This window comes from Antedon bifida, chromosome 10 (assembly GCF_963402885.1).
Source record: "Antedon bifida chromosome 10, ecAntBifi1.1, whole genome shotgun sequence".
NCBI classification, from domain to species: Eukaryota; Metazoa; Echinodermata; class Crinoidea; order Comatulida; family Antedonidae; genus Antedon; species Antedon bifida.
Window position 1 is genome coordinate 2,392,920 of NC_136235.1, and position 17,552 is coordinate 2,410,471.

Genomic DNA, 17,552 nt, shown 5'->3' on the forward strand with positions numbered 1-17,552 from the left:
CTAGAAAAAAAAAACATTTTTTTTAAATGTTTTAAGTAGTTTATATCAGCTGCTGCTTTTACGGATTTTTTCGAGAGCTTTTCCAACTTTTTTTGTTAAAGTTCAATGGAATAATAACAATTTTGCTAAAATATATTTAAACTGAATAAAAAAACCATTTTTTTAAAAGAAATTGTTGAAGTGTTTTATATGAGCTGCTGCTTTTACGGATTTTTTCGAGAGCTTTTCCAACTTTTTTGTTAAAGTTCAATGGAATAATAACAATTTTGCTAAAATATATTTAAACTGAATAAAAAAAAAACATTTTTTTAGAAATTTTTGAAGTATTTTATATGAGCTGCTGCTTTTACGGATTTTTTCGAGAGCTTTTCCAACTTTTTTTTTTAAAGTTCAATGGAATAATAACAATTTTGCTAAAATATATTTAAACTGAATAAAAAAAACCATTTTTTAAAGAAATTGTTGAAGTATTTTATATGAGCTGCTGCTTTTACGGATTTTTTCGAGAGCTTTTCGAACTTTTGTATGTCTTTTTTTTTAAAGTTCACTGGAATGATAACACTTTTTCGCTTTTATTTTTTGAGTTGATTTGTTCCTTAATGGTTCTTAGCACGTTGTTGACATGTATGTGTGTAATTAAATAGATTGCTGTTTTGTTTTCTATTATTGTATAATTAAACCGTAATACTACTTTAATTGTAGCGATGGTGCTAATCGAATACACCAAGTGTGAACATCCTATTATCAAATAGATAGCTAACAAAACAATACACTTAACAAATATTTACAATATTCCCACGATAGTTTCTCTACATTTTGACTTTGAATTTGTTGCAAAACAGTAACAGAAGTTGTTGTTTATTCATGAGGATTGTCCTGACTGTGTCATTTGTACGCGTATTACAAGCTTTCAACGACTTTTTCTTGCAAAGTGGTGTCGAATTTCTCGGATTGCTGCAATACTTAACGGCGCAGAACCCAATTAGACTCGCCAATATCAAATGTAAATAGCTTAACAATCAATTTGGAATCAATCAAGCGTTCATTTATTCGTATTAAGTACTCGTAACGAAAAGGATAATTAAATGAAATAGTGTTTAAGAGTAATAGTAGATAGTCAAACATTGATGTATCTTCTAATATTCTTTATCCCATGTTTACCTAAACTTGCATTTATTGTTTGTAGAATTATTATTATATTATTATATTATAGTAAATGTATTCATTAGTCTGTGCATACTAGGCAAAGTGTGTTCTTACAAATTAGTTGATTTCGTTTTGTCATGAGTGCCGTACGGTATTTTTTCCCAATCTAACGTTGAAAGTAGTATAATTGAACGCTCAGCTTTTTAAGAATGTTTGTTCCAAGGCGGTAGACTTATAGACCCCACCTAAACTGTTATTATATGTATACATTATACAGATATACACAATATTTTTGGTATCTCATACAAGTATTCAAGTTAAAATATGTTGGCGCCCGATGCGCATTAGTATGAATATATCTATTAACTAATTATAGGCCTATAAGAATTACATAAGTAAGAAAAGAAAAAAAATATTATTAATACGAAATATAAATGAAACTGTCGTTTTGAACATTCAATATTGCATATTATATAACACCTAAACAAATTCCTGTCATTTGATTGGATGATTGTGAGTCAATAGTACATTTATTATTTGTATATTAGATTATTATTAAATATAATCTAAACATTAATTATAGCTTTTGTTTATTTAAAGATATATTGTCCCCATATTTTTGAATATGCCATTTGAATGTCACATAATAGTTATTTACTTTGACCACAAATTGGATTTAAAAAATGTATTTACCTGAAAAAACTGTAATTAAAAGTTTTTGGTTGAATTTAGCCGTTTATTTTGTCATTTTATAAGTGAAAACATTACTTTTTCGGGGTTTTTTCTACGGAAGTGATTCACTGGGTTAAAACTACAAAATGGCCTATTCAAATTCAAAGTCTAATTTAATTAATCGTCATGTTTCATGTTTGTGGAGGATAATACATCTTTAAATCATAAATATTTCAGTTTTAGACTATCAATCACACATACTCAAAATGTTTTTTGAGGCAGAAAAACTGTTCGTTCTTGTACAAGGTCATAATTATGATATTCGCAAGCAAATTAATTAGTTACATTGAAACTTCGCCCGGTGCTTCATATGAAGGAGTTCGTTATGTGAAAAAACAATACAACTAATTTATAGTTAATAATGTAACTACTGGGAAGGTTTAGTGTTAAGGTAATTAGATCAGACCAATGTATATGTGTATTTTAAGGATATTTTCTTAATTCTATCTATTTAAATTAACAATATTTTATATAAATCAATTGCAGAATTTATAGTTTTATCTCAATTTTATAGGAATTAATGTTTTTTTGTGTGTTATTCGTTTTATGTAAGTATTTCGATGTGGAGAGCCTCTCGACGGTTATTTTTATTTATAACTTTTAGGTAATCCGGCCTCATTGATTTACTTTTGTAATGTTTTTTTGATGTCTTACTTTGTACTGTACTGTATATTGGCGAAATAAATGATATGATATGATATGATAATGGTCAGAGGTATAGGCATATGAACGCCGTGATCTAGAGGTCATGGGTTCGAATCTCATCCGAGAGATTTACTTACGAATTGTGTTTTAATTATTCTCAGTGTAGACATACTGAATATAGTAAGTAAGTAAGGAATATTTATTTCTTCTTTCAAATATAACGTTAATATTTTTGACAAATAAGTATTAAAATAAATTATTAATATACTTTTGATTAAAAAAAACAAATTTTAAAAATAATTATGCTAAAAGAAAGAGGCTAGAACACAAGAAGTTCATAAATTGTATTTCTCCAATTGACACTTGTGACTTGCTTCATTCATTGACATTTGACCAATCATTAGGAGGAACAACATCAGCCCAACATGCCCAAATATGGTCATGATGATGTCATATCACTACCATATTTGTGCACATCACACTTTTTTGTCAAACTAGTTTGATAGTGTAGACAGAGCTTTAGTGCCGTACAGAAACCTACAGAAATACAAGCGCACGTCTGACATTTACGGTAGAAATGATTGCGTTGTTTATGGTCTTATTTTACAGCATCATGGTCTGATTCATTTACAGAATGTATTTGATATACGACGACATGCTTTGATAAGTAGACACACAAATGACGGCTAGTGTCCACACTAATTTTAGTAGCACACCATCACCTATTTAGGTTTGTCTGATAGACACATTATTCTTGTACAAGTAACAACAACCAAACGAAGGAAATTACACTCATCTAGTAGGTTAGTAGTAGAGACTAAGAGTGAAGATTTCTGACTCGATGTTTGTTTTACTTGCATTAGGCGACTTCACTCTTTATGTTATTGGTTCAATAGATTATTCAATTAAGCATAATTTGTTCCTAGATGTAGTAGTACAATTCGATGTTTTAGACTGATTGATTTTATTCTATTCTAACCTTTTGGTTCTGTAAGCGGATGCAACGAGACCCTGTCTCAAAAAGATGATAAGCGTAAATATTTTTAATTCCCTGATCTCCTGTTCGCTCGCCTCTCATATCTCAATAACGGATCATAGCAGGTCTATAAATGTTATGAAATGAAATAAAAATGTCGTTGACGGTAATCGAATGGAAGATAATGTTTCTAATTTAATTGTCATCCTTTCTTTATGTTCATTGTGTAGGTCACATGACCTTTTACTGTAGAGGTATTGTGCTGTAACTATCAGCATTCGATGCGGCCCAGTAAAACAATATTTAAGAAAAAGAAATTAACCAAAGTTAAACAATCCTTTATATTACTGTTAGCAGAATGGGGAGAAGCTGTTTTAGGTAGGCCTTCTATCTATTCACATGTTGCCTTCTCCCCTCATTGACACGTCACTGTTCTTCTTGTCTGTGCCTTGTAACTGAACTTAATCAAATACATACAAACGTGTATATTAATTACTTATACATTTATGTTAAGTCCGTAGTAAATAGACCTATCGTGAGAAACGAAAGAGTTAATCTTAACAGATCACCTAACATTAGATTGTATACATTACGGATAAAGTTACTAAATGATAGTTATGACTTATTATGATGAATATTTTGTCGTGATGAGATCTTTGTCATTAATTAGGATTTTCGAAATGATATTACTAGAACCGTTGGGGATAAAACAGATACATAATCCCAGATGATTAGGCCAAATAAAAACGTTAGTTTCACGTCACGGGATTTTAATTTTCTTTTGAGATTGAAGTTTTATACGTGCGAATTCTTGAGTTAGGAGGTTTTATTACGTGCAATAAAAGAGTGCAAGACTTCAAGAGAATGATGTAGCTGGGCAAGAAGGCTACGGGTTGACAGCCAAGAATAGGGACAAGGAAAAGAGGCAAACAAAGAATGAGATGGGGAGATGACATGAGGAAATATAAAATCAACTGGTTGATCTGTATAGCAAAAGAGAGAAACAAATGGAGAGCTTTGGAGGAGGGATATGTCCTGCAGTGGACTGTCAAATCCTGAAGAAGCAGAACAAGAAAGAGTGGGGCGTGTCTATCTCTGGAGATTCTTACTAGACTGTGTACTACAAGGCTATTTGTAAGTAGGTGTAACAGCTCTTCTTTCACAGTGACAGAATAGTAGGTGTGCGATCTGAATTGACGTGGCAGAGACGCGCAGTTAACTACTAGTCTACGCGAATAAGTCATTCAGAATGACGTTTGTACTCAACAGCTTCGTTTAGACGAATGGCGGGTCCTGAAATACAAAGCTCCATATTAACACAAATGACGAGTTTTAAGTGCAAATAGATTAAAAATTAACGGCGATGATTAGTAGTGCCTGCAGACAGATAACAACGTTGTCAATGCCATCATGAATACTCAAAATAAAATGCTAAAATTAAGAATATGACATATGAGCATTTTAAAATGATTCGTATTTGCATAATATAACGGCAGGCAATGAACTTGAAACACTTTTTTATTTCAACACTTTAGTCTAAATCATTTAAAATAAGGTGAGTGGTTATTCCTAATTAAATTGTGTGAAGTTTTAAAATTCAGCAATCTAAAGTACAAGGAATGGAATTTGTATAATAATGGTTAGAGGCAAATATCTAGGATGACAGATCAAAAAAACTTGTCGTAAATCTGAATTCTACAATTTTTCACAGTTCAACGGTCTCCGAACAAACGGTTGTATGAAAGACTTTATCATCATCATCATCATCATACCTAGTTTAAACATGCTTTGTTTTTATATTTATTATTAGAGGACCTATTTGAAGGAAAAGGTGAGAGATGTGCTTTGAAACAATAGCAGTGATGTCACGGGTTTAGTGTTACGCATTTGTCAGAGAGGCATCATTCAAGTTTCTACACCAAGAAAATATATGTTTTCATGTTTTTTTGTTGAAAATTTACTAATTATACAAACAAAATCAGTGATGACAATGTCTACCATAACTTGGGAGATACCCCCTCCTTTTTAATAGGCAACTTATGCAAACGCTGGACCACCGGTTTAACGAAGACCAACTCTGGCTGTTTTTTTGTCGATTCTTTTTAACATTGCACCATCGAGGTATAAATCGATTCCTTCACGATTGAACTCAAAATGTTTTTTACTCACAACATGACTAAATAATTGTGCGTAGGCGCGCCTCTATCAACTTATACGCGCGAGAACCACGTCATCATTTACGGTTTGTTTTTTGAACAGAGTATGTTTGACACTTTACAGTGTATTTGATTGTTTGTAATACTATATACGTGTTTTCAGTGTTCTCCCTCATCGGTTTACGTGACAAATTTCCCAAGAGGTTACGTACTTCTCACCTTTTTGTTTGTGACCTGAATATATTGATTTCTAAGCGATATACGAATATAAATAAATTAATGTATTTCATTATTTTAATTTGATTTATTCTCTCCTCCAGCATCAAAAGCTCCGAGAAAGAAGAGGACTAGGGCATCATACAATACATGGCGAGGACCACTCGAGACACGTTCGATTCCACAAGAGCGCGCTGTATATCTTTCTAGGAAAGAACCAATTGCCTTGTTCAACTATACTATATACTATATAAATTTAAACAATTAAAATACGATTTGTATAGATATTACCAGACATAGGCTGGTCTGTCTGAGACCGAGGGGTGGAGGGGGTGGGGATGTGGGTGCAAACAATGTAAATGCGGAACTAACCTCCCTCCCCCTCCTTTTAACTAGAGCTGCTATTATATAGGTTGCGGGAAATTGCACTTATTAATATTTATTGAAGGAATTATATAATGTCAGTTGTATTTGCATTAGACCTATACTATTCCCTCAAAATAACGTTTATGAATAACGATTAGAATTACGTAATATGAAGCTTTTATTTTAACCTACTTTGATTTGTTTTCTACGATTTGAGGCTAATTTGTGCATTGTATGGCATTAACTTCTTTCAAGAAAAAGTTAAAATTTGACAAAATCTTACCTATTTCCTAAATTAACTTAACTCTCTAAAAAAACAATATTGGAACCTAATATTCGAACCTAAGCTAGAGTTATGAGTATCAAAACAGAGTCACACAAGTAAATGACTGATCAGCAGATAATAGGGCGTCTATGGTTTTAGAATAAGAGTCTTGAATAGTGAAAATGAGCTTGTTAGGTGTGTACTACGAACTATCAATCTGTTATCATCTTCAAATCTCTTATAATTGGGAGAAAATCCTATTTTAGTGTGATTTTCCTTGTGATTTTTTTTTCTATTTGTTTGTTGTATATATATACTGGATGGAATTTTTATTCTGAAATAAAGTGATCAATCAATCAATGAATATTATATTACGTAAACATTCATCGTTACGTCATAAATATGCATTAACCTAAAAAATATGTTAAAATGTAAAATTACGTCAAAATGCTAACCAGGGCTGAAATGTGCATTTTTTATGTGCTGGCAACAGGCTGCGGGTGGTAAAATGCCTATGGCCCCATTAATACAAATAGATAGCGATTACTATTATAAAGATAGTGATTATGCATCATGACAATTGACTATGTAGAAATTGCAAAGATAGCTTACCTATTTCCTAAATTAACTGAACTATCTCAATATCTCAAATATATGTATCATTTCCGGGGATCTTGCAGCTCTATTTTAAACACTACAGTTTTGGTATAGGGCCATACGTTGTTATGCAAATCAGTCTGTGCAGGTGTAAGGGGAAGATGGTATGTTAGTCATTCGCGGTCAACACGCCACACTGTTTAAATTTGATTTTGGTAATCGTTACATTAGACATTAGAAGATTATCCTAATCATGTAAGAAACAATTTTCCGGGCGTATGCATACAGTTGCAGCTCCGCTCTTTTAGTTTGCAATAATCTCGAAAAGAAGTCCATCTGGAAAAGAACCCCACCCAACAGTACTGATGGGGTTTTTTCCTATTTAAAAAACTCATATGCCGAAGTCCACCTTTGAAGTTGGTCTAAACATCGGCATCATCTTTACAATGTTCTACATTTGTTCCTTAATTTGCTGACACGTCTTCATGTTCTTAAAATTGAGGGCGCTAAGCATAAAATTTACGAGATCGAATCCACAAAAACACTGACTGAACCAAAAATTAAGTGATCCAGTATTTATTTATACAGTTCTCATTTAAAATAATATTGTATTATAAACAAAATCACATAACGTACTAATATAGTACATAATATAAAAAAAACGAAAAGTTTAATATAATTAACAAACAGAGTACTTTAATCTATAAAATAACACTATTTGGCAAATTGATAAATTTTATTGTTAAATTTTGCTGAATTAAAAAATAATAACAAAAATGTTGGTTAATTGATTTAAGTATTAATGATAAGCAAATCAATGATGCACTTAAAGATGTATTGTCCCCCAAAAACATGAAAAATGAAGATTAATTAAATCAGACTTTGAATAGATTATTTTGTCATTTTAATAAAGTTAATCACTTCCGTAGAAAAAAAAAGCGAAAAAATTATGATAAGCAAATCAATGATTCACTTAAAGATGTATTGTCCCCCAAAAACATGAAAAATGAAGATTAATAAAATCAGACTTTGAATATGTTATTTTGTAGTTTTAATAAAGTTAATCACTTCCATAGAAAAAAACGAAAACAAATAATGTTTTCACTTGTAAAATGACAGAATAAATGGTTAAATTCAACCAAAAATCCATTGGCTGGCAGCCAATTTGACTATTTTTTTGCTTTAAATTAGTTTTTTAATGATAAAAAAATTTCTTTTTGATCCAATTTTTGGTTAAAATGGATAACTATTATGTGACATTAAAATGGCATATTCAACCAAAAATTTTGAAAAAAATATTTTTCAGGGGGACAATCTTTAATGAGAAAAAATAAATGCATGCACCTATTAGTTTACTTGCCAAACTATTATATTGCTTTATATTATCTTTCTTAAATATTATATTGTTATTATAAAATATATTATATAATCTTACAGTTGTAATGAATGTTTAAATTATCAACTGATACACACAGCATTGTTATTTTTTTCAATTACTTAATTAACTTAAAAATAAATACATTCTGTATTTCAATTGAAGAAAAATAATGACATCAGTATCAATCAAGTAAAACTTTAAAAAAAAAGTGACCAAAGACCAAATATGGTAGTGATATGATATCATCATGTCCATAAATGGGCACATCACATTTTTTTGTCACATAAAGTTTGATAGTGTAGACAGGGCTTTATAGTGCCCCGAACTTGCAGCATCAGACACATACAAGTGTCCAATTGGAATATACTGAGATATGCGGATTTAAATGGTGTTTGGATCAACGTTGCGTTTCTATACTCGATGGTTTATAAACTGGGGCATCTGATGGAGCGAGTTTTTCTCGACCACGAATAATATCAGCTGCCTTCTCGGCCATCATGGTAACAGGTGCATTCAAATTGCCAGTTGTGACATTTGGCATTATTGAGGCGTCTACAATGTGCAGGTTCTCCATTCCAAATACTTCAGTTCTATTATTAACAACAGCCATTGGATCTTTTTCACTGCCCATTTTGGCTGAGCAAGACGGATGGTATGCAGTCTCTCCATGTTCTCTTACAAACGCATCCAGTTGTTCATCAGATTGCATATCTACCCCGGGTAAAATCTCTTTCCCACGATATGCTGTGAACGCATCTTGTTCAAAAATTTCTCGTGCAAGTTTTACACATTCTCTCATTTCCCATCGATCATTTTCCGTTGACAGATAATTTGGATCTATTAGCGGATGGTCTTCAGGGTTTTTGGATTGGAGCGTGATTGTCCCGCGACTTTCTGGTCTTTGCGCTCCAACGTGTACTTGAAAAGAATGTTGTTCAGGATTTACCCGGCCATGATCTTTGACAGAGGATGGCAGGAAGTGGAACTGGATATCTGGATATTCTACACCAGCACGGCTTCGGATGAATGCAACCGCTTCTAGATGAGAAGTCGCTCCTAAACCAGTTTGGAGGAGAAACCACTGGAGACCAATCTTAATCATGTTGTGAGGAAATTTCCACTGTGCTTTATAAAGGGAGACTGGCTGTGAGCAAGCCATCTGAACATAAACTTCTAAATGGTCTTGCAGGTTTTGTCCAACTCCTGGTAGATGGTTAACAACTGGAATGTCATGTTTCTTCAATTCATCTGCATTTCCCACTCCAGACAACATCAACAGCTGTGGCGTGTTTATCGACCCACAACTTAAAATAACTTTATCTGCTCGTACAGTTTTAATCTCCCCACCCTGTTTGTACTCCACACCAACAGCTTTAGTTCCGTCGAATAGAACCCTTGTCGTAAGTGTTTTACTAGTGACCTTTAAGTTCGACCTTTTAAGAGCAGGTCGCAAATACGCATTTGCTGTACTCCAACGAATGCCTTTGTGAATTGTTAAATCCATAAAGTCAAATCCTTCAAATTGATATCCATTATAATCCTGAGTACGAGGGTACCCTGCTTGTTGCCCTGCCTCTATAAAAACGTTAAATAGTGGATTATTTGTTTTACCGCGCGACACATTCAGCGGTCCGCTTCCCCCTCGATATTCACTTTCACCTGACTCATGGCACTGAGCTTTCTTAAAGTACGGCAAACAATCGGCGTAGGACCAACCTTCAGCTCCGGCCTTTTCCCAGCCATCGTAGTCTAAAGCATGACCTCTGACATAACACATTGCATTCAGGGACGATGACCCACCCCAGACTCTACCACGTGGTTGGTACATCTTTCTACTATTCATATGTGTTTGAGGGACAGTGTGGTAAAACCAGTTATACTTATCATCACACAGAGGGTAAACTAACGCAGCAGGCATGTGAATCTTCCAAGTGTAGTCTTTAGGCCCAGCCTCTAGCAACATGACATTGTTAGATTGATCTTCGGTTAGACGGTTCGCAAGGATACAACCTGCTGACCCTGCTCCTACAATCACATGAGAGTATTCCTGAGAACGACTTGAAGTTGTTGAAAATGAACGAGCGGGCGTATTGAAAACGCCATGCCGTTGTGGCTTATTTGGTAATTGAGAACTGCGGTTGAGGAACAAGCTTGTAAGACCTTGAATATCATCAATCACATAATCTGCCGATTCGTGCAAATCTTTCTTCGTTGAAACTCCGCTCAGAACACCTATAACAGAAAGGAAGAATTTATTATTAAAAATTGAATGAATGAGCGGCTGAGCGGTTAAGACAAGAACAGTAATCTATAGCTATAATATCGGCAAGGGTTTAAGGCTCACTCACTCATGGTTCTGGTGGTGCAGAACAAGTTTTCTCAGATAAGGACTATAAAACGGACTATGTACATCTTCCAAAACAAGTAAGGTTACACATGTGTAAAAATTGTACACACAGCCACTACCATGGACAGATGAGAGAACGTGACGTGGCCCATATATGACGGGAGAAGCATGTAGTTGAAGAGTGTAAATTTCCACAGCGTGACGAGCAATGATCGTTGGAATGGCGCTATACAAATGGACGTTATCAATATTATTTTTTAAAAGATATTTTTCCTTTTGTAATCTATTTGTACTGTATGTATAGAGAGTGTCAATTATATCTTATCTTATAAATTTAAATATTCACAAAAAAAAAAAATTGTTTCTTACCAACAATATTTCCGAGGCCAGCATTGATGCCAAAGTTGATGTCCGTCATTGTGTCTCCAACCATAACGGTCCTCTCTGGTTCCACGCCTAACTTCTCACAAATAGCAAAGGCAGCATCCGCATTAGGCTTGGGGAGCAGTCCAGGATCATCTGAACAAACAACCATGTCAACCAGATGTTCAACATCTATCACTTTGAGAGTGTTTATGGTCCCTGCTCTTGTATCTGCCGTACACACTGCTATTTTGATCTCTTGTTCCTTAATCTCGGTCATTAACTTGTTTACATCTCCGTGCGAGACTAACACATTTGCGTCTATTGTGCCCATCTCTTTGTAGCAATCTTCAACAATTTCTAAGCTACGATCGACGCTGATGCCTTCGTCTTGGAGAAGCTGGCAGAGTTGTCTTTTGATGATCTGCGACGTACATTCCGCCAAAAGACCTGGCAGGAGTCTGTCCTCTTTTGGATCATAACTTAGCAAATGATGTATTTTTTCTTCCAGATTAAGGCCTGTTTTCTTTATAAATCTAGAACACAAGAAATAAACATTAGAATATGAACTGTACATTTAAAATAAAAGTTAAATTGAGGAAGGAAAAATGGAAGTGCAAGAAAAGAAATTTTCATTCTCCAAAATAACAAGTTCAAAAAATAATAAATCAAATGCTTTAATATCTTGTTTCTTTCAAATTATCTGAAATAGGAGACAATATGCTAAAATAAACTATCAAAAAAATATCTGAAAGCAAAACATCTGTATTTATGCATTAAAATGTCATATTGATATTTGATGATGAATATTAAATAAAATCAGTCTGACAGAAATACAGAAATTATTAAATGCACATGTGTTTGTTTTAAGAAATTAAATATTAATGAAAATAAATAATAATTAGCATTATCTCAATAAATAAACAATTATAATTTTGTGTCAGTAAGGTGGGTTATAAATGCTTTTGAATTTGTAAAGCGCAGTTGATTCTTTGAATGAAGTGCTTATTTTATGTCATTGGAAACCTCTCTAAACCCTGAAGATTTACAATATAATTACAACTGAAACCCCAACTACTCTTGAAGTCAGATGTACTAGTCAGTGTATAGAGATATGGGTCTTGGGTGCACAATGTAATGCGATTGCGAGTCAAGCATTATAGTATAAAGTACAGTATGCATTGGAAAATGCACTAAAGGTGCATTAAGGCAATACGGTTTAGGATGTGCGGGGTGAATTATACCTTGAACCGTAGGACTTTGAGAACTTAGCTCATTTGTCCCTCCATTGTCATCAATGAGAACTCCTCAGTAACATATGGGCGAAACTTGAGATGGTGGTCAGACCATAACTTTGCAATGCCAGTTTTGAACTTGTTAATCGTTGGTTCCGTCACAATATGGTTTGGTAGCGAGTTCCAATCATTTATAACTCTAACTGCATATGCTCCTTTTCTAATGTTTTTATTATATTTGGATTTCGATACTTTAAAAACATTCCTCCTGGTTTTCTGGTATTTAGATCTTTGAAATAATTTTCCTGCCTCGATATTATCAAATTTATGAAAGATTTTAAAAGTTTAAATTAAATCCATCCTTTTCTTTCTAAAGGCTAAGGTAGGCAAATCCAATAACTTCAATCTCTCTGCATATGGCTTACTCCTCAATTCAGACACTAACCTTGTGGATCTCTGTTGGACTTTTTCTAAACGATTGTAATCTTTCTGATACAGAGGTGTCCACGAACTACCACCATATTCCAATATAGGTCTGATCATAGATTTGTACAGATACATATAACTCTTACTATCAAGATACTTGAAAGATCTAGTCACCATACCGAGTATCCTGTTTGCAAAAAAAAGATAGATAAGATATAAATACACACAGTACCTGTCTGTTGTGTCTTTGACCCACGGTGTCCAGATAGAGTGACAACAGATGAGAGTGCCATCCTTGTCAAATATGATCAGTTTGGGTTTTTCTTGGTTAGGCTGCCTTGTACTCAGACATCTGATAGCAGTCTGTTGAAGCAGCAGACGACATCTTGACCTATGACATGACCTTAGGCTGGGTAAACATGTTGCTTTCAGACCTTTGACAGAAATATATTAATATTTAACAATTATTTTGAAATCATTGAAACAGTGTAAACTTTCTAAAGGTTACATTCATATCAATACAAATGTGCATTGTCATTGTATATTTTAAGTGTAATCACACTCTTGTAGTAACAATATGCCAACATTAGATTATAAAAGATTACTTTTTTCATTTGTCACTGTTGATGATGATGATGATCAGGACATTAGTGCAAAATCCGTTTTATTAAAATCAGCAAACAAGACTCATGGGGCTGGCCACACCTTGCAATTTGCACTTAATACAGTGTACAGTAAGAAATATGCTTGGCCTAGACCTACCCAGGAATATAGATTTCCAGGGAATCAATAAAATAATTAGGACAATTTTTTGGTGTCCTTCCTTACTGAACAATAATACAATACACTAAAAATTCTGTTTAAAAAAGCCTAACTTTTTATTTTTGATTTATTCTTGAAATTGTTGTGCAGTGGAAAAACGTCTAATTGAGATATATAAAAATGTAGTTTATTTACTATAATTAAAAATGTTATAATAAACACCAAATCAATTTGTTTAATATACAGCATGGAGTACTCCATGATATACAGTAAATAATATCTCAATAAATTAGTTCATATAGAGTACCTAACTGTAGTTCTTTGAACATCATTTTTGAAACGGTGTCCAAACATAAAATTATATGGTGTTTAGTGCTACAGTAGTAGTATAGCTTAGTAAATTAGTCAATCAAATTAAATGAACTAGAAATAAGACTTTATTGCAACAGTTTAATTATGCTGGCTGAAGATTATAGGGACTTTTCCATTTGGAATCTGAGCAGTTCACAGATGAATGTTTTGATACAAGACATTTATATATGATGATGATGCGTGATCAACAAAATGATGTCATACAGTCGACATAGTGGACATGCAAATCAAAGAGTTTTGGTTTGGATAATAAACAAGCTCACATTTACAGACTTAGTGTCATAGTAGCACTTAGAAAAAACTTGATATACTGTATGCTTTTATTACAAGTCACTAACCGGGGTGTTAAAAAAACTCCACTCCACTTTCTATAAGACTTTGTTTACAGTATGTAAATCTTGTGCTCATTATACCTTTTTTATCATTATCTTTTTCTAGTTCTTGTGTTCATTATATATATATATTTTAAAACAAGATTCCAAATTTAAGACAGTGAATTAATAGCTTATGGTTATCCTTGGCAATTTGCATAAATATAAAAGAAATGAACTAAAGGTATTGTTGTAAGAGGCTTCCACTAATCTTTTTTTCAGACCTACAGAATTCGCCATAACACTGTAGGTCTGAACTGGAAGATAATGTACACTAATACTCTGTCTACACTATCAAACTTTATGTGACAAAACATGTGATGTGCCCATATATGGATATGATGATGTCATATCACTCCCATATTTGAGTATATCACTACCATATTTGGGCACATCACAGTTTTTTTTTGTTAAACTAGTTTTATAGTGTAGACAGAGCATTAGAGTATTGTAGCTAAAATAGTTAATTGACCCTAAAGCCATCAGTATCTTGCACAGGATGCACTTGACCTTATGGCCCTTTGACGAAACAGGAAACAGAGCATCATCTACGTTCATCTCAAAATTGGTGTAAAGATAATTATGAGAGTACCTTTCCCTCAGTCCACCATAGAAAAATAAGAACTCTACGATCTTTAGATTCTGGGAATGTTTTCCAATCACTGGGATTTTTTTTATTGTTGCCAGAATATTCCTGGGCCTCAAACGCAATAAATAAAACACTGTAACTCAACAAAAAAACTAATACAATCTCACACAGGTTAATATTATATACAAGACTCACTGTTAGTGTTACATGTGAGTTTATTTTTTATTATGAAAAAAGATTTTAAAACAATTTTACCTGCTTTGCTAGCCTTCGTTAGGACCCGTAACATCTTTTATAAACATGTAATAAGTGGTAAATCTAAAAAAAAAAATAATAGTAATATTAATAAATGATGCTTTAGGCCTAAGGTGGAGGGACTGAAATCTAGTTTGGCATACACGCACACGCACACTTTAATACTACAGTACTCTCTGTGTAGCTGGCCTGTTCTCTGGCCTAAAACTAGGCTTAGGCCTAGCCTAGGCCTACGACCGATATGGATAGCCCTAACTAATGTTATATAAAAAGAGGTTAGGGCCTAGTTAGGCTAGCCTAGTAGGCTAGGCAACTTTCTCGACTAAACTGTAGCTAGAAACCTAGAGGCCTACTAGGCTATATCTAAGAAAGCTTGAAGCATTTCAGACACTTTACCCCAGCAAATGTGATTTTTAAGGAATAATTATTTGTTACCAGGTACCACCACCAAATTGCAACCAATCCAAGGGACCAAGTTGTGTTTCAGGACCATTACAAAATTGACGGCGGCCGGTGACATACGGCTACGGTTGATTGGTTTTGAGGACTGTTTTTCACGGCTGATTGATTTTGTACAAGAAATTCTTACACAGCGCCCTCTACCGTATTATGTTTCAAGAAACGAGGTATATTCAGAGCGTCATTCTGACGACTGGAGCATTCTCTACTTCTCTACGGAGCGCCATTTATGCCTTTATTAACTTCAATAATAGAAATAGTACTACGGTAACTACTCAAGTGGACCCAATTTAGCACCAGGGTAGCACAGTGATATAAATAGAAATAAAAGTCACTACTTTTAATATCGTTTCGTATATACCCATATTACAAACTGATCAACAGAAACATCTTGGCATTCACATTGATTCAAATTTATCTTTTTCTTTTCTTGTAAATAATCTCCGTTCCAGAGCACTTCGCATTATCTTTAAAGACAATTTGGTACCAGGGGAGCAGTGATATAAAATAGAAATAAAGTTTCAATCTTTTCGTATGTTAATACACTGTGCTCAAGTGGACCCAATTTGGCACCATTAATGGAAAATAATGAATATTGTTTTTCTTTTATTTTGAAAGAGAGATATTTTGAGGATTGTAAATGTCAAGTGGAACTTTTTTTAAATCAGAAACAAAGTTGCATGGCATTATTTTCCATTTTCCAAACTGCCATAAAACCTCGAAAAGAAGCCCATGTGCTCCTTCATTTTTAGTACTCTTGAGTGGGCTTCTTTTCCACATGGAGTTCTTTTCGAGATTATTGCTAGCTTCCCGCCCGGAAAATATTTTATTTACATGATTTGAAACATCTTCTAATGTAAATAATTAACAGCATCAAAATTTAACAGTGTGGCGTGTTGACCGCGAATGACTAACAATACCATATTTACCATAATACACCTGCACAGACTCATTTGCATAACAACGCACGCACATACCAAACTGTTTAAAATACCCGAAAATGACATCTATTATGTTTTCAAACAACAAGCATAAGAATCTTCAGTACCCCACCATGCTTGGGGCTGAGCAAAGACAATTTTGAAAAAAAGAGCTGTATACAGTAGGTTCCCGCGTTGGCGTTACATGATTTGAATGAAACAAACTATATAAGACTCACCAGGACAATATATGAGCTTGTCCCCGTAAAGTGCACCTATTCATTGAAATATAAAATTAAATATTAAGTCTCCAGTACTAGCCCATCCATAGTTGAGGCAGAGCAATGAAAATAGAGACCAGAAATGCACTTACTTATACTTATTACTATACATAGTCACCTATGATAATTATGATAATGTTAAAATTTCAATATCCAGATGCGACTTCAGCATTTTAGGTGGGGTTTTCTACTTCTATGGCCTAGCCCGGCGGCGGAATTAGTCTAAGCTTCGAAATTGGTCTGGAAATAGGCATCTTTGCAAATGTTCTATATTTGATCTTATTTCACTCTCCATTAACCTCATATAAAAACCATCGGAGACTATCTGTTTAAAACATGTTTATTCTGGGACGGCGCGGCCATACACACCAACTACTATGAAGAATCGGACATTTCGCTACCAATGTTGCAACATTGATTAACAAAATCAACATTTAACGGTGGGGCGCGTTGACCGCGAATGACTAACAATACCATCTTTCCTATTACACCTGCACAGACTCATTTGTATAAAAACGAACGGCATACCAAACTATGATGAGAGATACATTCTCTTCTCAACACGTAACGCGTAACGAAGATAATTAATTCCTTTTTTACATTAAAATTGAAGCCGCTAAACATAAAATTTACGAGATCAAATACATGTAGCGAAAGCCAAAAAAAAAAAGAGTAAAAATTCAAAAACTCATTTG

At 33.7% G+C, this 17,552-nt stretch overlaps 1 protein-coding gene across 1 annotated transcript; it reads right to left on the minus strand.

Annotated features, from left to right (window-relative positions):
* Positions 1-7,833: 7,833 nt before the first annotated feature.
* On the minus strand, positions 7,834-15,260 carry LOC144854808 (choline dehydrogenase, mitochondrial-like). Its single transcript, XM_078712797.1, has 4 exons — positions 15,198-15,260; positions 13,081-13,282; positions 11,194-11,723; positions 7,834-10,709 (listed from the first exon to the last, which is right to left on the minus strand). Exons 1-4 carry the CDS (start codon positions 15,229-15,231, stop codon positions 8,875-8,877), a joined length of 2,601 nt encoding a protein of 866 aa, XP_078568923.1. The 5' UTR covers positions 15,232-15,260; the 3' UTR covers positions 7,834-8,874.
* Positions 15,261-17,552: the final 2,292 nt, after the last annotated feature.